The 21,988-nt window shown below is 39.4% G+C and overlaps 1 protein-coding gene across 1 annotated transcript; it reads left to right on the top strand.

Annotated features, from left to right (window-relative positions):
* Positions 1–13,370: 13,370 nt before the first annotated feature.
* Positions 13,371–19,108, top strand: LOC139741660 (four-jointed box protein 1-like). The gene is made up of 6 exons (XM_071652240.1): positions 13,371–13,974; positions 15,122–15,298; positions 16,373–16,559; positions 16,762–16,914; positions 17,561–17,739; positions 18,852–19,108. The coding sequence occupies exons 1-6, from the start codon at positions 13,371–13,373 to the stop codon at positions 19,106–19,108; spliced, it is 1,557 nt and encodes a 518-aa protein (XP_071508341.1).
* The last annotated feature ends 2,880 nt before the right edge of the window (positions 19,109–21,988 follow it).

Raw genomic sequence — 21,988 nt, 5'->3', positions numbered from 1 at the left:
TCGATTCCAAGAATAAAAAGGGTGAAAGAACAAAGGGAAAAAAGGAAAGAAGAAAGGACAAAAGATTATGTATGGATGCTGTGGAAATCGACAGCGCTACTGTATCACTATCAATCACGCGTGAATATGTAAACGCCACTTGGTTGGGCCGCATTCACAAGTTTTAGGGAAAAAAAGCCCCACCGCTGTGCTTCAAAGGTACTCCACTCAAACTAACGTTAGACATAATGTCACATATCTACACACAGTACGGTACTAGGGCTGAATTCACAAGTATACTATAACACTGCACTGTACAGGAAAGCCACCTAACCTGTAGAGTACTACTCGTAGTGTTTATGTAGTATCACTAGACCACATACTGTCATAGATGACATCTACACCAACGCTGCACACTGGCACTGGTCCGACGGTCCCTGACCAGGAAAAATTACTGTTGGACACTGACCAGTAACTTTTTCAGGAATGGACCAGTAGAAATTGGGGGAAAAATGAGTGGACTCTACCTACTATTACCACTAGTCTAGATGTAGATCTAGAGCTAGACTATAGACTCTGTGTTAATTTGACTTGGTCTTAGACTTCAGCTGATCTTAGTTTTAGTAACTGGCATTACAAGTAAAGTCTTAACTTAGACTTAATAGTTAAACTTGAAAGTTAAAGTCTAACATGTCTAACTTTATTCTTTACTCTTCCTTTGAGTTTTACTTTTAGACTTTTTACTTGTTTTTTTAGTTTAGTAGGCCTACTTTGTCAATCTCATGATTTCATTTTCAACTCAAGTCAAGGCATAGCCATGAGTGTCTTCGAGACTTTGACATCTTGCATGTCTTGCACGCAGACGTTACGACTACGTCTACAGTACTCAGTAGTCTCAGAAGTAACGACATAAGTTGAAAAGAAACTATAAATAATATGATTTGGGATCTAATTTGAAATTGGATGGCGTTTACAGACTAGGCTTCATAAGCATCACGCGATTGAATACATGGGACTACACTCTACCGCAATTAATGGTTATGGTAGTCCAACTGAAACTGTTATTTTGAGCATGATTTTAATAGGATTATAGCTTACCATTCACTTCACTCGTGGACAGTGGGCTGGCTTAGGTCGTCATTCATCTTTCAGATGGTTTGGTTCTCACTCTGAGATCTGGATTAGGGCCAAAACCTAATTCTAGGCCAGTAAGTTGAACAAAGCTCAAAATAATGCAACTGCGACGGTTCGTAAAACCCGCATTGCTCTTCACCCTAGCAATTCGGGTTTCACGAACCGGCGTATCTTTACTGCGTCGGTTCGTGAAACCCCTTTTTCTCAATTTCTCGATATTTCGAGTACCGTCGTTTTTTTCTTTCTTTGATAAAATTAAGAATAATTAATTTTGTGATCTAAAATTTTGGGATTTGGTAGAGTTTTGAAAGCACTTTCATTTGGTACCAATATCTCGATTTTGAAAATTTTGACCAAAATCGAAATAGCGTCGGTTCGTGAAAACGCCGACGACATAATGCACTCGGTACATGGAGACTTTTTTTCATTCTTTTTAAAGAATTTTTCAAATCCATTTATGATATACTAAGCACTAATGCTACTTAATCGATATATGAATACTAACATAACGTAAATGACCGTAACACAAATTACACTATTTCACGCCATGATTCAATCTATCAGAAGCATGCACCTGTATAAGAAAGACAAAATGGAGCACTCTAGGCTCGCTATTATTGAAACACAAACAGACACAATACTCTTAAAGTCCATTCTAAACCAGGTGTACATGAAATAAATGCAATGGTGTGATAAAAGAAGCAGTTACACTAAAAAACGAGAAAAAACAAACAAACAATAAACATGTTGTTTTAACTCGTTGACTGAAGATAGCTGAGAGAGAATGGTCAAGATGATAAGAATGATAATCACACCAGTTCCCAACGGAGTCGGGTATGTTCCATGGCTTTTTGAGTCCAACTTTGAAAATAATACACATAACTTGAATTACTGTTAGCTGAAAGGGCTGGCCGAGCCTCACGAGCGAGCAAACTCCAGAAACATATCTCGCAGACGTACATGAGATGCTTCCTCAAATTTTGAGAATACTGGATAATTTTTACAGGAGCTACAAATTTATGACATCTGGCCGAAATTGGATGATAATGTCACGTCTGTTTGAATCTCAATGTATTACTTATATACCATTGCCCTCGCTCACGGCTACAATAAAGGATCAGCAAATCGACAAAAGACAAAGCCAATTTAGATTTACATAGTTACTAAGACAATGATCCTTTTTTCTTCCAGTTGAAGTTGACTTTGTATATAAAAAAGTAATGGCATCAATCTGACTGATACCACATACATTTGTTAAATTACATTAATATCGGCATGATCATGGGTTTTCACGCGAGCAGAATACAGTAGATTTACCCATTTAATGATAAAAGAATATAGAATGTTGCGTAATCGAAAGCAACAGATTTTCCAACAGATTTTCCAACAGACAGTGACAGAGGGACTGAGTTAGACAAATTGTCCCGAGAGTTTAACCACTTTCAACCTGCATCCTGTTGAAGAAGCGCTGGCGAATATAAGCAGATAGCTCTCAAGGGGAGGAAATTGTCATAGTGAACTGATCTTCCAAATAGTTCACAGCATTATCCTAATTGTTGAACCTTCTGATTATGTCTGACAGGTCAAATCACAAATGCATTGGAATACGTTGACCTTATGGCTCATATAGTATATTAGAATATCTAACACACTGCGCAGACTTTGAAATAGAAAGTGAAATATGCAAAATTCTTTCTTGCTGACTTTAGGTGTATTCTACAGTATATTGGACATCAAAATGCTTGTTCAATATGACACGTGTGAATAAAATGTTATTGTAGACATCTCAGTTACAGATAACTAAAAATGGTAGAAGAAAAATAATAAGAGGAGCATTATATAACTGACAGGAGATCATATCTCCCACAGCTAAACATGGTTAGACGGTTTGTTATTGAACTGGATAATTCTAAGCTGACTGAACAAAATCATGTTACTTATTTTCATGAAAATAAATAATTTTCTACTAAAGCATCTCGGAAGCAACAAGAACTATCATGAATACACTATAGAACTTTGTTATACTAAAACTGACCCATTATAAGTAACGTATAACTCGTTTAAAGCGCAAGCGATCATGACGACACTATCTTTACGATTCGTTGTAACTCAAAGAAAACACAGCTATGTGGATAATTAACATTTATCAAGAGCAGAGTCTAGTCTTAACTTAAGTCTTAGAGATTATACTCTTCAAATGTTTGTAAATTTCACACCATCTCAGTTCATTTCAATGTCTGATAGAACTACCAAAAAGGGGAAATATAGGAACAGTATACATTAAACATCAAAGCGTTATACGTATAAGCACACTTTGACGAAGTGACAAAAGACATTTACTTAAAACAAGGATTACCAAGACACTCTATTCCCATTGCAGAATGTTGGGGATCAACCTGGACCACTGCAGGTATCTATACAGCGTGCTCAAAACTCGGGTCCTCTGTGGAACGTCTCGCTCCGCCTCCGAACCGAACTCCGCTCCGAACGTCTCCAACATTACCCCAGTTCTTAAGAATCTTCACTGGCTACCAGTATCCAAGTCTAGGAGATAAAATTCTGCTCCATACATTGAAAGCAGTATATTCTTCAGATCCAAAATATTTGCAAAACCTCGTTTCAGAGTATGTCCCTGGCAAAAATCTCCGCTCATGTACTAGTAAACAATTAACAGTTAAAAGAACAATCTCGACTCTCGGAGAAAAAGCTCTTTATTTCTGCAGCCCCATCTCTCTGGAATGCTCTTCCACTGAGGATCCGATCAACAAAAACCATTGAAACATTAAATAAAACGCATTTGAAGTCATGTTCGCATCTTCTTTTGGTTGAATATTGTTTGTTGACTTGCTTACCAAGTATCTTTGTTCTTCAACTTTTGTTTATGTACAACTATACAATGCATGTTATTTTCTTTATTATGTCCCTCTGCGCCTAAGAACAGGCCACTAGATCGACAGCGCATACATTACAAATGCTGTATTAATTATTAATTATTTATTATCATTATCTTTTTATCATGATTGTTATTATTATTATTATTATTATCATCATCATCATCATTATCATCTATGTGGCTGATTTACGACTGGAAATAACCATATCATTTCAGTACAAACACTAAAATACTGCAGGGGGACAAAATGTTTTTGTGAAAGCGAAACTTATTGCAGTGAGTAAGGTAAGACGACTTTAAACGTGTACCGTGAATGCGCCTTTGAATTTTGATGTCTTTGATTAACAAGAAAGGAAGCGCCGTTCATTATAGGACCTATACAAAAACGTGCACACAATAATTATGTCATGTCCCACGCACATAATTTGCGAATAATTATTATTGCTTTCCGCTTCTGATTATATCACTCGTGCGTGTCTTTACTTGTTTTCATGGAGAAAGAGAAAAATTAATGACATGAATAAGGTGTAAGGGATATTGCAATATTGAAATAATTCTGTGGGAGGACCGTAAAAAAAAAAAAATGTTCCCAACCATTCTGAGACATGATCAAACAATCAAACATAAGCATCATATAGTTTCCCGTTGTGTGTGCAAGGTGTGCACTGCGTGTGTTTGTGTGAGGGCGTTTTCTTGACCAGTCCCACACATTGGCTTCCCTCACTGGAGTGTCTCCGTCCAGCAGCTCTCATCACACTCTGCCGCCAGGGCGAAACCTACTTAACTATTAAGGATTACGTAAGCTCTCATTCATGGCGCTCAGAACATTTTACTAGGAAGTGAGGTGCTATTAATAAACTGGTCCACGTCACAATAAACGCATGGATCACTTTCCCGGGTCGAGGCAGACAAAAGATGTGCAGCTAGCGGGAGGTGAAATCCATAGTGAGGCAGACTTGTTTAGTCATTCATTCACTCAGCTCAACGTGCGAGGTGCTTTGGACGCCACACGAAGAAGTCAGCGGCGCCAAGGAGCAGTGCTGCGATTGGCATGGTCCCGCCTGTCATAGCACAAACATCTCCAAGCAGGACCCGGGAGCGGGATTACTCTTCAGAGCTGCTTTCCAATCTAATACTTACCATTCCAGTCCCAGAGGGTGAGTTTTTATTCTCTGCAGCATCTACTTTATGTGTAAAAAGTTCACTCTTGATACTGAGAGTAAAGTACGATGTATATGCATTGAATTCATCCCGGCCCTGTTTGGCCAGTATGATTCCACTGAGCAAAGTGCACTTGAGAATATCACTTACTTAGATCATGGAGCTACCACAATGTTGTAGCTATATGACATGATTATAGAAATTATATGATGATCTGAACTTATTCTGAAGTGACATCGATCCAGTGTAGATTCGAACATCTTGTTCATATTTCATTCTTACATTGGTGGCATACAGAAAGGAGGTAGAATATAGACAGGACCGGTTCGCGGAGTTTTTATTCACAACCATGATCCGTGATTAATATACAGGATTCATGAGAAATAAATGGAGGAAAAAATGCAGGTCATTTTGTGAAGGACCAATTCCATTTGCTTTTGTCTTGCGAGACGTTCCCTTATGACTTGAGCTACAAGTAATTATAAGTGGGCCTACTAGTGAGAATAAGAGTGATGTTGTGGTTTATCAATCCCTAAACTACCATGAGTCTGACTGTTTAGTCGATTTCACTAATTTTTCATGCGATTATTGTTTTGTGGTTGAAATTATGGCCAAATTATGTTTATCCTCTATGTAGCAATCTCATTTGCCGACATTTTATCGAACATCCCGACATGCTGATTTTACTCTTTTTTCTTATATATTGTCACAGATTTATTTCTATGCAACGGTATTGCAGCACACAATATCAGTTTTCACGATAACCACATCATCATTATGGTCTTCATATGGATCTCTGTCACGTGTGTTACTTTTGTTGTGGTATGCAGAGAATGCATGCGGTAGAGCCATATGTTCAGTAATCCATCGAAAATAGGCTGGTTTACCAATGAAGTCATATTCATGGATAGTTTGCCTTTAGAGACTTCAGAAGAAGCTGTTCCAACCACCTGCATGTAATTCACCCAACTCAGTGATTGAAGTCTAGATCTAGGTTTTATAAATTAATTGTTGCTATGTCGGGAAAGACCAGGGCAAATTTTGTGGTTGCCAGTAACGACCTATGCAAGTGAATTAAACATGGAATTTTGAGTATGTTAGTCTACAGGTCTATTCAGGTCATGACTCTGCCTTCAAGAGTTAATGTTGACTGCTTTCGGCATTGTATCCAAATAATCATTGAGACCCCTACAGCGTATTACAAAGACAGCTTGTAAACTGTATCACTGATATTATAGTATTACATAGGACCTAGTTCATGGAAGCTGATCTATTATATTGCACAGTATAATGGGACATTTCATGTTCTCTGCTTGAGACAAATACTGTGGACTCAGAACTGGGAAAAGTGATATCCATTCGGGAAAGCAAATTTGAAACAATTTCCCATTCACTTCTAATATCTTTTAAACTGATTTTTTCTTCCATACTCAGAAAAGTCATGAGGTTTAACAAGAATTAAAGTTTACTTAAATGTTTCTGGTGAAAATTCAGAAGTCGACAGTACTGGGTGTTTGTATTGGGATGGCCTTTGAGGGAAAATGGCCATTTGAAGAGAAGATGGAGCAAGATAACTTATTAATGACAATAACGAAGACGACACAGGTGTGATCTTATCTGGACAACATCGTATATACTCAATTCATCGCCACTTATATGCTCTTTCTGTGACCAGACAGACAAAACAAAAGAAAACCAGCAAAATCACACGTGATTGAAGACTATAATCTTGTGCAATCCACTGACCATCTAGCAGCAAACTGGGACAAATGGACAAAGCGTATACACAACTCGTCAGTGGACCAGAGCTAGAGTCTCTCGTTTGCTCGCTAAAATTGCTTTACACTTCTTAATGAACACCTTTCCGCTAGAGGTCTGATTCGTTTGAATAGTCGCCTTTTGATAAGATAATCTTAGTGGGTACTTCTGAACAAAGAGAGGGCTTTGTCCTATTCATTCAAGGAAAAGTTGTGGACTTGTTTGTCCAAGAAGATCGAAATCCACTGGTAAACATGAGTCAGTTCTTGTCCCGGATGGGCGTAGAATGTTAGCCCTATCGATTTTTGCCCAGACATTTCGAGGTCTTTTCTGTTCAGCAGGAGCGGCGATTGCACGAAGAAACTAAGATATGCGATCTTACAAGGCTTGCTCAATCTCCACCTGTGTGACTTAGTGGCGGATCCAGGGGAGCACACTGGGCGCCCCCTTTATTTTTATTTTTTGTTAGAACATAAGAAATTAAACGAAAAATGGGGGGTGCTTGCGCCCCCTTTAATTTTTGTAAAGGAGCCCCCTCTTTACGGAATTCCTGGATTCGCCCCTGTGACTGCATGGTAATAAAAAAGATGCGAACAAAGCGCACTGAGTTTTCTTTTGTTGCCTGAGAGCAAATTAGGTTTACACGGCTATTATCAATCAGTCCTTATGGCAACTTAGAAGCTTAATAAGCGCTCAAAAGTTCAGAAGTTGATCTCACATAATCATCTACGAGGTGGTTCAGGCGACCGGTCCGCCAAATCCGGAATTGCAATGAATCTCCAAACTAATCTCTCTGATACGATGAAGGACTTACGACACGAATTACTTTGCTTCCAGTCTGTTAATTCTTATCTATTCAATGGGTATAAAAGTACATCTTATAGTTCCGTTTTTACAGTAGATATGAATATGGGAAACCATCTGTGTGTAATTGACGTAGTGCTGTAAGTAGCATGGAATAGCTTATAAAAATCACGCAGGTGCCAAGTCAAAAGAGAAAGGAGGACCAAAAAGCATAAAAAACAGCAGGCCTATAGTTTCCTGGTACGTGTATATCGAGGTAAATGGAAATAAAACTTTGGATGCATATATAATTTGTGTATAGGAGAGTCTGCCAAAACTGAACCTTAACGTCCTGAAATATTACTTGCACTCGTCACGGATAGCCTGAATGAATGTTTTTTGTTTTTTTAATTCGTCTAATTTGCAATGCCACAGTCTCCCCCAAAATTGCAAAGGCGTCTCAAGGAAGCTTATGTAGTATCGTCTGTAGATATTAATTCATTTCCAGGCGACGACTCGTGATAAAAAAAAAGTTTCGCTGACATAACTATTCCAAACCTTTGCATCCAGTTTTACAAATTTTTATTAATGACCATGCATACATCTTGCTTGAGGCTTATACAGCGTATTATATAGCAACGACTTTCACATACAAACTGGATCTTAAGTATACGTCGTAGTTTATTATCAGTTAGGGATATGTTATGTCATCCAATCTGATTGGGTTGTAATGTATTCACTTCATACTCTAAATGATTATCATTGTCCGTGATTAGACAGCGTCGATACCGAAGACGCAGATTAAAAGAAAAGATGTAGATAAACACGCCCCTTTTATTCGTGTTTCCAGGCCTGGAATCACTTCTTTTTTTTTTTGGTTGGCTAACGTACATTGACAAACTTCTGATGCTCCGTAAATAGCTGTACTGCCATGACGAGAAAACTCAGCTGCAAATTGGAGGGGCTTCAATTTGTACGTGTCGCCTACCTAAACTGCTTCTACTTCCTTGTATTGGTTTTGAAGGGCAACGGATCTCCATATTGACATCTCATTTTAGTAGCTTCACGCATCACAGAAGATTGTCCATCATGAAGGACTACGAAGAGATCTTTTCTATTAAATGTCGACCAATCGACGATAGTGAAACCCGCGTCTTACATCGCGTCTGTTGTTACCGGGGTCAGGAAGCCTCGAGAATCTCATTATTGAGAAGTAGATGATGAACTGTCGGACCTTGGATGTGTCTCATTTTCGAAAATTGTTGTCAACTGTTCTTTTTTCTGTTACTCGCTGGACCAGCATGCTTGTTTTCATTCTATTTATAATTATATCATTTTCCTTTGTCTTTCAGGGACATTTTGAGAGCGAAATAAAATCTACTCACCCTCTTCAAACAGTCATTTCTTATGATACACAGGCCTGGATACCATAACAATACATTGCTAGAAATCATAAAGTGAATTCCAGATGGTAACATAAACTTCTGAAATTGTTATTATATGCCGATGTGAGAATGTTTTTTTTCGAAATCACGAATTGTGACATCAAGAGATTTTGTTTTGTTTTGCTTTTTTTTTTTGTTTAAATCAAAACTACCATAAGGCGTCCTAAACTTAAAAAGAAATTGGGGCAAGTTCGATTGATCATCAGTTTCTGTTCACCAAAACCTAGAGAAACTTGGGTCATTGTTCCTTAAAGAAGAAAAGGAGTAAAAAGAAAAGAAGAAAATATCATATATATATATATATATATATATACTGTATATGTATATATATATATATATATATATATATATATATACATATTTCTTCTTTTCTGTTTGCCTACCACTTCATGCTTAATTCTAATTTACTGACCAAATCACATAGGAATATAGTAGGAGGGAAAGGGAAGCCTATTACCACTCTCATGTTACTTTTCATGTAGTCTATTTTACTCGTGAATGGTTTTCTTGGATTTAGACCGGGGGATGCAAGGATTATGGGTGTACTTTCAGGGAATACTTTAGTGTTGAATATCATGCACGGTCTTAAACGTTCGTCAAGAAAAGACTACTATCAGTATAGCGCCACAGAACGGGTCAGTTGATGCTTTTTGGTTGAACTGTGCGCATATTCTTTTTTTTTCTTTTTCTTTTGACTTTCAGAATGGATTTCGTTTATTTCTTGGCATAACACATGTTTGAATGTATAGGATATCGGATCGTTACTTTCCAGTATAGCTTATCGATAATACCATGACTATGCGTGAATTTCTCTTCTTGGAGAAATGGTAATCAAACCAAATTTCTCGGTTCATTTTTGGAGATATGGAATATGATTCCTATGTCAAGTGAGAGTAATCACGCCGACCTGAGACAAGTTTGTACTTATTAAAAAAAAATCAGTTCACTCCCAGGAAACGTGTTTGGTGTAAACAATCCAATCTGTAGCTAGGAGGCAACGTTCGGCACTTTCATTGCACAGTGTTTACATATATAGATCAAGTTGTGTGACCACTTCCAAGGCAGAGGATATCCAACACAACAAAACGAGTCACCTCAATACAGACATTACTATAGGTCACGTGATATCCTCACTTACCTGCCAAAAGCAATCTATTCAGAACCACACTGCGGAGGGTCTTTACTGGTACAGGTGTAATCTCATAAACAATATTGTCAGAGCCAAGTTTTCAGACACGCTAGAGTTTGATTGCGTAGTTCCAACATGCACCCCAACTATGTTGGTAAACCTTATCCCATTTCATCACACGAAGCTGCAAAATGCGAATGAGTCACAAAAAGTCGTCATTTGCCCCTTCGCGACCCCTCCCTTTAAACGCACCACGAAATCCATCTTTGTTCTTTGGCGTTTGCATTGCATACAATATCGTTCTTGGGTGACATCTCGTTACCATCTCTACGGTTATATTGAAGCCACATTGTAATCAGTCAATGAATACATCGCTTTGTTTGATGTGGTGAGAGGTTTTCGTTATGTTGATTGGACGATTAATACCAGGAAGTTCCTTTTTGCTTGTCTTTTTCTTTCCTACGGACACTTCGGAATGCAGAACTGATTTAGCACGTAGTGGTACACCGCGCAGCGCAGATGAATTGGATTTAATTTCCTTATCTGGCATCACCAAAAGCAGGATGGTCCGATTCACGTTGTGTACTTGAAATGTTACCTTCGAGTGATACCGGTCTTGGTTTATTCCTTCCCCCCCCCCCCCCCCCCCCTGCAATATTTCGAAGGTCAGTATAGTTTCGAATCACAGAATAGTAGATGTTCATATCTTATCAAGACCGCAAGCTTCGAATACTTGACACGCGGCAACGTTTTCAATAACGTGCATTTTCATATTCCGTAAGGCTGTCGTTTGCATGATCCTCATTATCATGAACCATTTTGGAAATATCATTTAGTCCCAGTCTATAAATTCACCTTCTGTATTTAGCATTCCATCTGAAATGATTGTACATGCATGCCAACGTGAACCCAATTCATGCTTCTGTCTTTTCCTGATTTTTTTTATTCACTCAATCGGTGTATATCTGCAGTCATCCAATGCAATACCTTTTCCAGACTACCCAATGATTGAAAACGACGAGATATCAAAGCGTTCTTTTGTTAATTTGCATGTTTTTCTCGTGTGCAACGATGAGATGGATTCAAACAGCTGCAATCGATTACAGGAGTATAAATGACTTTGTAAAAGATTACGTTCACTGCAGAAGTTTATCAGAGACAGACGATCAGCTCCATTTTCAAGGCGGTAGTACCAAAATCAAACATACTCACCTTTACTCCTGAGGACAGGCAGGTAAATGGAATTCATACCAATTTGTGATGCTCTAAGCGTTTGAAATTATCTTTCCATCGAATGAAATGGCACAACGTTTCCACAAACCTGTTGTTTTTTTATTCAACTTTTGTTTTTCATTCAGTACCTGTGTTTTTCATTCAGTATTTGTGTTTTTATGTTCAGAAAGAGTAAAGAGCCTGTTGAAGTAAAAGAACATCGTGAAAAATCAACACGTCATGAATATAACTTTGGTTTGAACATCATAAATGCGAATGATGAGTTTTAAGAAAATGTTTTTCGTGCCATGAATAGGGACTCTTGTTGTGATACGTACATGTACGTCAGAAAACCTCACTTAGCCGTAAAGAGTGCTTTTTTTGGATAACCAATTCCCCGCGCCAACAACAAACGATCTCAAACATCAAGTAAGTGCTCGGGAAGTTGTATTTTCTCCCTGCAACAGGGTTACTTATCATTCTACTCCACTTAGAAGTCATGATGGGGTGTGTGTGTGTGTTTCGGGCATTCGTCGGCAACTTGAAGGAAAATTTGTGAAAAAAAGAAACCTATTGTACGATACTGGGTTTATCAAAGGCAGGCAATTTTCTGGGAGTGTCCAATGGGCTGAAGAGGACGGTTATAATATGGTTGCTTCCACTGTCGAATTTCCTTTTTCTTTGTGAAGGTGTCTTTGTCCAAAAACTGACGTTTCGGTGAAGTAGAAAATGTGTTGTGTGCATGCAAACAATCAATTCAGCACAGTCGAGCTGTACTTTTCACTTTACCCGATTTGACGAGACTATAGGAGAACGGAGGGTAAGATGGAAGGAAAAGGTACATACAACTCAAGGATATATTCGTTTATGCGGAACATGTTGAGGTCAGACGTGCACTCTTGAAGGAAACGAAGCCAATTATCTTCTTCTTTTAATTCTGTGTAATTTCTCACAAAGGTATGTATCACTAGACGAGGTGGCTACCTTTTCGGCATGGCTGCCATTTGCCATTTTGTGGGTTTATGTCATGAGATATAAAGATAGAGAATTGAGCCCAAGTAAAGAGAAATCAATAATCACTTAGCAAGGGTTAACCCAATTCTTGTCTAATGGGACAAAACGCATGTTAAATGGAGGTTCCTTTCAACCATTTGGTATATTTTTAATGATAAAATAACAGTGTTTGTAAGGCGATGAAAGAGATCTCAACTATACCCTGTCCAGTACTATTCATGTGAGGCGATCTCGGGGTTGGTACCTCCGTCTTCAGTTCTACTTTTTTATTCAATGCAAGGTTTCTTTGGATCCGGTACCTCCTTTTTCTTTGGTGTTCCGCATGGAGCGGATCATGATTTGACTGACTCGCTTGACTTAATCCACTGACTGACATACGGGGCTGCAGCAACACTCATCCGGCGGACCCCCTCCTCGGCATTCCTCAGTTTCATTCAGCTGTGTATACATGGCTGTCTTGCAGTTATTTTACCTCGAGAAGAATAGGAATGAAAATGACATGATGGAAACACACGATAATGAAGGCAAACAAATCTCTGAATTTGACGTGATGCAGCTATCACATAACATGTTTGCATGCGTGTCTGTACAAAATACATGTACCAAAATAGAGATCAGTTGTACATATCAAACTGCATTAAGTGAAAGGGTGTATGCGTCGGGTGCCAGGGTTGGGTGGGCTGACAATCTAATGTTAGAACTTTTTGTTCCCTATTTGTTCATTTATCTCTATCGTTATCATGATTCTTCAACAGAATTCTACCAGTACTACTGATGACCGCATCACAACTGGAATACTAAGCACCACATCATCGAACAATTTTCTTTTCTTGTCCAAGGTCACAGGAAGCGAATCTTCGATATGGCCCTCGTTCGACTTTGTCTTTACCTCAGTGCCATTGTACTGTCGCATGGGATAGCTCCTCTGAATCCGATTAAAAAGTGCACATCCCTAGATTGTCCAAACGAAGAAGTGGAATTGCTCGAAGTTGAAGATGCACCGGTGTATCGCTACTCGAATAATGCAGCCAATTTCGATGAGGCCAAACCAGCCCCTATCCATGCCGATATCGACACAGGCGACAATAGAGGACACGGAGCTGCCTCTCCTGTGACCCGAAGGAGTCGACAGGAAAATGGCGGAATTGGCGGAACTACTTTCCAACGGATGGATAAGGGTTCCGTTGTAGGAACCAGTGCGTTGGAAGGAAGTCGGATCCAGCGTCAGCACGGTCACCAGCGTCAGAGGACTTCGGAGGATTACCTGCATCAGGAACCGGAAGAAAGCCACGGAGACAATCAACGAGGGCTGAAGCAACAACAACAAGAGCAACAGAAGCAACCACAGACGCATCGCCATAGATTAGGATCCCCCGTCGTCGAAGAAGACAACCCATCTGCATCCTTTGAAGCTGTTGAAGATGGCATCTTTTGGTCAGCGACGGTGGAGGATGCAATACCACCAGGTAAGTTGAGTTCCGGTGGCTGTGCACAGATATCAAGGAGATTCCATGTAACGTTGCGTAATGTTTTGTCGTAAAAGTTGAACTTGAAGAGATGTTTTCGTGTATTTTTTTTACTTTATGTTGCACAGCCATAACTTGAAAGGCATGTCTATTACATTATGATAATGTATTAACATTTCATAATCATTACATCTATTCTAAGCTTATCAGGGCAGTGAAGCTGAATTGTGTGCTGATGCTTACACTTATCCAGTTGTCCTCTTTTGTTTGTTGTACACCATTGTAAACATTGTACATATATTTTTAGTTTTGCAATTGCCACTTTGTTTGAGATCTGTGTCAAAAGATTTTATGCAGATTCTAGATATCAAAACATTCAGTTATTCAATACGAAGGAAATTTCACAGTCGAGAAAAAAAAATAGTCGCATATACACACTCATTTGAAACCAAGTGGCAAATGTGTATTTAATTTTGTATTTTGAATGTCAACATGGAATTGTGTGAAATAAGTCATCCATGTACTCTTGTTTGCAAACTCGTCCTTTCCAGACAGAGTCTAGTACAGACAGAAAGCCCTATTTGGAAATTATGCTTGGTACTCCCTGATAGCAGACGGTGCTACCAGATTACGGCTCGACGGAATTTTCAAAAGTTAACGGACATGGTTCATTTTGAAGACTTTCCTCAAGATGTAAACTTCTCATTCCTCCCATTACCTTTCTTGTGCCAGACTTGTCAGTAACTGTGGTCAGTATAGGTACATAAGGCTACTTGGCATCATACCAGTTTTACTGGCATAGAATAGCGGAAAATTAAACAAGCTTTGTTTATATTGTCAGAAGTAAACATCTTAGAATTTGAATCTATAATAAGGAAACACATGGCAAGCCCAATTAACATCACATGAATTATAGTACATGAAATTTCATACAAGGCTAAAGCAAATCAGACTCTCTTTGGAGGGGACGAGTTTGTAAATGGTACTATTATAGTAGTTGATGTGTAGTAGTGGTGGTAGCATGCCCAACCTGACAATCAGAGGGGTATGTACGAAAGCCCGAAAGGTTCTATCACCGAGGTCTCTGGAAAGGGAGGGGGTTCAAAGTGAAACCCGTGGCTGTCGCTTGTACGATTGAATTGAGCAGGTCTGAGCGAGGAGGAAGCGGAAAGATGGATCCAACAAATTCGGAAGCATAAGGTGGTGAAAGTGGAGGGCGGTTCCAGAGAAAAGTGCGGAAGCGGCAAGAACCGCCATGTAGAGTTTGAGGATGGCTCGACGTCTTGCGCCCGATACCGCGATCCTATGTCACACTTTGTGTTGGGTAAGATGGTGGGAAGCATACTTTACTGTTTCGGAGGGATAGATCGTGATAGCACTTGTACTTTATCGGACCTGTAGGCAGCAGTCAAGCTAGATCCTCATGTAGACGCACGTGATATTAGTAAGGTGCTATCTTACTCTCCCCACTGTGTGTCTTGTTTAGCTATTGCAATGTTCTTTCTGAAACAGTCGATCAAAGGGAGTGATTGTGTGCCAGACATCCGCGATGTCAAGTCTTGGGTTGCAGTGGACGAGAAGTGACTGTTTCATGACATTGACAAAAGTTCGTGTGTATTGTACTCATGTTTTACGATTTTTTAAAACCCACCGCATTATAAAGTCCCTCTCATCGATCTATATGTGATACAGTAGCACAGTGTTGCTTTCTCGAAAGAACCCTCTAGCATCGCTCATTGCAATGCGAGAAATCGTAACTAGAAACAAACAGAAGAAACGAACAGGGATTTTGTGTCCTTTGTCGATAGCGAAGAGAAAAATGCGCCCCAAATCGAAGTGTTTCGAACAATTTTACCTCTGTCCGCAAACTGTGCTAGTTAAAGAATCTGCAAACTATTGGGTATTTTGCTTACCGATAGATTGATGGCTTGGATTTTATGTCTGCTGAACGGTTACCATCTGTATATGTATGTGTGTGTATGTGTGTGTATGTGTGTGTGTGTGTGTGTGGGTGGGTGTGTGTGGGTGTGTGTGGGTGTGTGCTTGTGTGTATGGGTGTATGTGCATGTCCCGTATCTGCACATTCTCTCTTTTTTTTTTTGATAGTTACCACTTACTTGTGTACGCAAGAATGCATCTGAATATCACTTCTGTCCTGTCACACTTTACTGCACAAGATTTGTTATGGCTCATGTCACTTTGCAGCGGAATCTTGAGAACGAACCAAATGAATAGCAAACTTCTTGTGATTATCTTATCTTATTTCTTTCAGGCGTAGCGGAAAGAAGTCTAGAGTCGACAGGACATAAGATCGACATAAGATCGATCTACCTAACAAACTAATTGTAGTCTTCCATGTTTTCCCCCTCACAACTGTTGGTACACATGTAACATACAGGGGAGCTGTATTGCTACCATCTGGCTAGGATTCTCGGACTCAGGAATGTGCCCACAGTGGTTTTGTCTAAGGTCTCCTTCACGGACAGTACCTCCCAGTGGGCATCGGTGATCGACGATGTCCGGAATGCTGGTTGGACGGACAACACGATGGCGAGCTTCAGCCAGTGGGTGGATGGACTTGGCCGGTATGTCATGATGTCAACCATTTTGTAGTTGGAGTTTGCCTGTGACTGACGATCATAAGCTAACGATTGTAAAATGATAGTATATAGTAGTAGTAAAATTATAATACACATGCTCATCGTAACAGCTAAAAGTGATCACGACGTTGAACATTGACACGTAGAAAAATTCAGAGACTCAATCAAATTTCTTTTCTCTATACAGCTCCGACTTACCAGAGATTCTGTTCGTCAACCAGCGCAAAACCCTTACTCCGTCGTCGCCCGGTTTCGCCAACCAGAATTTGACCCAGCTGGCCGAACTGGCCCAATTCAGCGATCTCATCGTGTTCGACTACATCACGGCTCATCTCGATAGGTTAGCCAATTTAGATAATCAACTAACTTATACTTTAAATTTGTATTGTTCGTAGCTCTGCTAAAATTCCAAAGTCGACAATTCATTGGTAATTGATTGCTTTGTTATCATTTGTGTACAAGAGCCAAGTCCCGGAATAGATCGTTTTACATCGACCGTCATGTAACTGATTATCAGTCACGTCTTTACCGCGAATGTGTCCTTTACCGTTTTCTTAACTGTTGAAAATCATATTATTGATGAATCGCCCCTGTACTTTTCTGCCTTTTCCATCTTCATCCACGCAATAGCGTTTTGAATTAGTAGCAGTTGTAATTGTTTTGTTACGAATGTGTTATTTCCAAAAAAAAAAAAAGTTCAGAAGGTTAAGAAAACATTCGTTATATCCACTCGTGAGCTGAATGATTCATATCTTAAATTGTACAAATATTATAGTTGGCGAATATTTTCTTCACATGGCCGTTTTGAACTTCATCTTCGAGGAGAGTGAGATTAGTAAACTTTGTGCGTAACACGAGGATCGCGTATCATGATGGCGACGCATCACATTTAGCTCATAAAACATTCCTAGTTTAAAGTATGGTTGTAGCATTTAAGATTACATACTATGCACTTGATCACAATCATTCAAATTTCATTTCACCAGAATGACCATCCGAAAAAATGCAGTGGACTACTACAACATGGAATCCCTATACAAAGGAGAGGTACACAACTTGGCCAAGCACGAATCGAACGGAGGTTTGTGGTTCATAGACAACGAAAACGGCATCTTCAACGCATATGCCGTGGCCTACGGCTACAAAAACAAAGACCAGATGCAAGGCATGTATTTTTCATGTGTATTATTATGTCTTTGTGTGTCTGTATGTGTGTCTGTGTGAGTGTACGCTAGCTAACAGACTCACGCTTAAAGGGATGGCACAGTATTGGTAGAGATGAGAATTGGGCTTTTACCTTTTTGCAAGATACCAAGAAAACACTTATGATACAGTACAGAGCATACCATTTTAAGAGGAATTCAAAGTTTATTTGACGAAAATCTGGTTTGGAATGACTGAAACATCCAAAAACAAAGTAAAACAAAGCGATCGTAATAAAGTGTGGGTCCCACACTTTATTAGAATCGCTCTATTTTGGATATCTCGGCCATTTCAAAACCAATTTTCATCAAATAAACGTTGAATTCCTCGTAGGATTACATGCTCTTTCATATTTCATAAGAGCTTTCTCATTATCTCACCAAAAAATGTTGAAAACCTGAAATTAGGTCTCAACCAAAACTATACGATCCCTTTAAAGTCACATACCGTTTAGTTATTCCCAAACCCTGTATCAAGATTTGCTCAAAGAGCAAATACTTTTTGGATCAATCTGCAGAAACATTCCGATTGTCCTGTAACCGCCATCCAGGGTTCGGCCGTTGAATGTCCTTGGCTTGACGCAAATATTGGCGCAAAATACATGCGAGTTAAGCTACAGTCCTGCGGTATACAGGCCAAATAAGAAAGTTACTATTTAAGCGTACAAATACGAAACCTAATCCAAAATATATCTTTCGCATTGACAGGACATCAACACAATCATCCTTCGCGAGTTATGACAGCTCGACAGTGCAGCTTTAAAACGTCTCGTTGTTCAGGACAACGATTGCTCCAACAGGCAACGTAAGACCTGCAAGTGAACCTACATGTATCAGAAACCACTGCCAAATATAAAAACAAAGTAAACATGTAGGAATAAAGGCATGACGCTGAGAGATAAATCTTCCTCAACTGAATGACCTGTACGGACTCTGCACTCGCAATTTCTGTATTCAGTAGACCTGATACACAGCATCTTTTCCTCATTCCAATCCCATATAAGGCGTCAGGATGTCTTTAGACGGTCTTAGGAAATCAGATGTACTCTAATGCCAATTCATCCCATCCGTGCAGGTTACATTGAGGAGGTGCTGCACTCCATGTGTATATTTCGGCGATCCACGGTCTCCATGGTGAACAAGCTGGCCAAGATGGATGACCCATACCTGTTCCTCAACCAGACGGTGGTGGCAGAAGAGTCGGATGCAAACGGATTCAATCTATCCATGGTGAAGCCCTTTCATATCAGCGAGACTTTCAAGAAACGCGTAGCGGACGCTGCGCTCTGGATAGAGAGTTGCAAGTCGTACGTGAAAGGTGCGGAGAAATGAGAACGAAGTATCATAGGAATCAGTTGAATAACGAACAAATCATACTCGTGAATCTTTACAATAAGTCAGTCGACATTATCACTAATTGAAAAAAAAAGTCATTTTATAATGCTTTGCGGAGTTTGTGATATGCAATCTTTCACGATATAATGCTTATTTTCTTTAAATTAGCAGCGAATGCTTAGGGACGACTTCATCCAAGCTTTAAAGTATCACAGAATGAGTATGACTAACGGAAAGTATTGGGTGATTTCATTTTTGATATTACATGAGCAAATTAATAAATTGATAGAACAGAATTTGGACAACGTATGCAGGTTTGTCTGCCCTAAACTGTGATAATTCTCACAGACATCTCAACTATCATGGTGCCTATGGTGCCACTTGCTTTAAAATCCTCTTTGACGTTACGAGAAATATTTGCTTTAAAAAAAAAAGAGATCGCCAAGTTACTGATGCTACGTTTACACCATGTTCCGACGACCACGGCAGCCCCGTTTGCCCGAAACGTATTGCACTGTGGGTGGATGAGACATTCTACCCCCTCCCCCTCCGTAATCTATAGTCTTATTCGTTCCAGTCCTCGCTCTAGTGAACTATATTTTTAGCCATCAGACACCGATCTCACGGCGTCCGGTCAGACTAGACTACAAAATGTTTCTCGTCGCGTCCAATTACGGACCGCCTCAAAGTTTTCTTATGGCCTATCACGAGCTGTCAAGTTTTCCCGAGTTCACTCATTACGGCCTACTAGATTTCATATCACCATCGTTATATACTGCCGTGGTAAGTTTTTTGACAGTTAAAAACTCTGACACTGCATCCATGGCAATCACGGCCTGTCACGTTTGCTCATCGCGTTCCCCGCGTTGTCTCGCGTCCATCCCAATTTGTCCATGGCGACTTGAGAGGGGATTATACCGTTGCCGCCGAGAACATGGTACAAACGTAATGAGCAGTCATACAATGTGCACAGTGATACATTGAGGTAATCTACTTTCAAAGACTATTTGGGTCTGGAAAACATATTACATTTTGTCTTTCTACATTTTGAATTCCTGGGAACTTCTGAGTTCCAAACTGTTTTCCTTATTTTGTGAATATTTCGTCATTACAATATTACTCATACATACCATTTTTTTTTATCATTCGGCAAAACCGTATACACCTTATCGAACGGTACCCTTATCTGCGAGAAGGGTGGGGTGAGGTGATTAAGTTAGATTTGAATATCAAAAGTTTGTATGTCCATGCCAATATCTATTTTGGCAAATATTTGCATTACATGTATTTCATTTTCATACACTAGCATAAATCAGTATTCACATATCTGCCTTTGTTTCGTGAGAATTTGAAAAGTGCATTTCTTGCATTATTGGGCTGCCTAAAGAACATGTAGTCTGTTGTTTGAATGTTTGGTTGTCCAACACGCATTATTAAGGCAGGTTGTTTTCTAACTTGGGACAACACGAATACAGTACATCTACAACAGTCATGACAGTCATCTGCTTTGCACTTACCAAGCATCTTCCTCCGAGCCCAGACGGGGGAATGGAAAGCACTCCCTCTATGACGGACGGAGACACAGCTAGTGTTGTGACCACTTTACAATCATTGTTGGTGATTCAAACGGAATAATTAGTATGATATAATAATACTACTAGTTCCACAGCTGTGACTTGTCTGAAGTCGTCACTGTCAGACAGCAAAGTTGTGATTATAGCAATAGGGTTTAGATAGGTGAAACACATATCTCTTGATGCAAGACTTAGATGTGTATTTTTGTATATTAATTTCTGTTTGTTCGTAATTTGTACCTTTATCATAATGAAATTGGCAGTAATACATGTACAGTACTGCCAGATCAAATGTTCATCTTCTTTAGAGAAAGCTTTGTCGCCGGTTTATGCCCGTTGGTGCAAGCGAGGTAAACTGCAAGTTATCGCTCAAGCTGTCGTTGCTATTACGACAATCATAGGGAGTCCTGCCAATAGAAGCTTGTCAGATGAAACTTTTTAAGTTTAATAATGTGTGATAGTGAATTTAATCCGTCGTCTATCATTATTCTGCATTGGTTCTACAATGAATTTTATCACTGAGTCTATGGGCTGCATTACTAAGAGTCCATAGTGACTGCGTTGTAAATAATCTGACACTCAGAACAACCAAAGACGCATACCATAATGAAGGTCATACAGCCCTGGCGTACAGCAGGGCTTGTCCAAACTCTGTCATGCTTTGTGACATGTTCCAGTCGATGATAAACAATCAAAATGTCACTTAATTCATTTACAACGGAATTAGATGAGAGTAAACTGGTATGTTTATTTCAAGAATTTGGTATAATGAATACAAGTGATAAGAATGATACTGGTACATATCCTATAATGATATAATATTGTATTGCGTTCTTGTTTAACTCATCGCACCTAAAGAAAAGTCTCCATTTGCGCCTGAAACAAGATAAGGTACAAGTGTTAAAAAAGACTACTTCTGTATCAGCACTGTCGCAGTCCACATTCTCATAGATTTGGTATTTTACTTTAATTTCTGTAAAGATAAATTGTCTATAATCGAGCCCATTTTACCAGTATGCCATTATCAAAGGCCCTGTTGCGGTGAGCCATCAGCGAGAGGCTTTTAATGTGCTCTACTCCGGACTGACTCCGACAGTATGAGGGCCCCTGGAAAAAAAAAGATAAGAAGAAAGGTTTGCTTGTTCATGAAGCTCAGAAATTTAGAGTTTTTGATTTCCCCAGTTGTTCCTGCATGTTTCTACCTAGTACTTGAAGATACACCAGTCACGCCCTTGCTCATGATTGTGACAGCGCTAATTTTTTAACGAGTTATCAGAGTTGTCACGACGTGGCTATAGTATTT

This window comes from Diadema antillarum, unplaced genomic scaffold (genome assembly GCF_040938485.1).
Source record: "Diadema antillarum isolate AM-2024a unplaced genomic scaffold, OU_Dant_1.0 seq00000944_RagTag, whole genome shotgun sequence".
In the NCBI taxonomy this organism is placed as follows: domain Eukaryota; kingdom Metazoa; phylum Echinodermata; class Echinoidea; order Diadematoida; family Diadematidae; genus Diadema; species Diadema antillarum.
Note: the sequence above shows the minus strand (reverse complement) of the source record. Positions and strands in the feature narration are given on the sequence as shown.

What these genes read in the sequence shown, in the direction of transcription:
- LOC139741660 (XM_071652240.1), top strand. Translation starts at nt 13,371, where the DNA reads ATGGCCCTCGTTCGACTTTGTCTTTACCTCAGTGCCATTGTACTGTCG. An exon ending in TATGTCACACTTTGTGTTGG is followed by an intron (nt 15,299 to 16,372) that starts GTAAGATGGTGG and finishes TGTAACATACAG; the next exon opens with GGGAGCTGTATTGCTACCAT. An exon ending in TGGGTGGATGGACTTGGCCG is followed by an intron (nt 16,560 to 16,761) that starts GTATGTCATGAT and finishes TTCTCTATACAG; the next exon opens with CTCCGACTTACCAGAGATTC.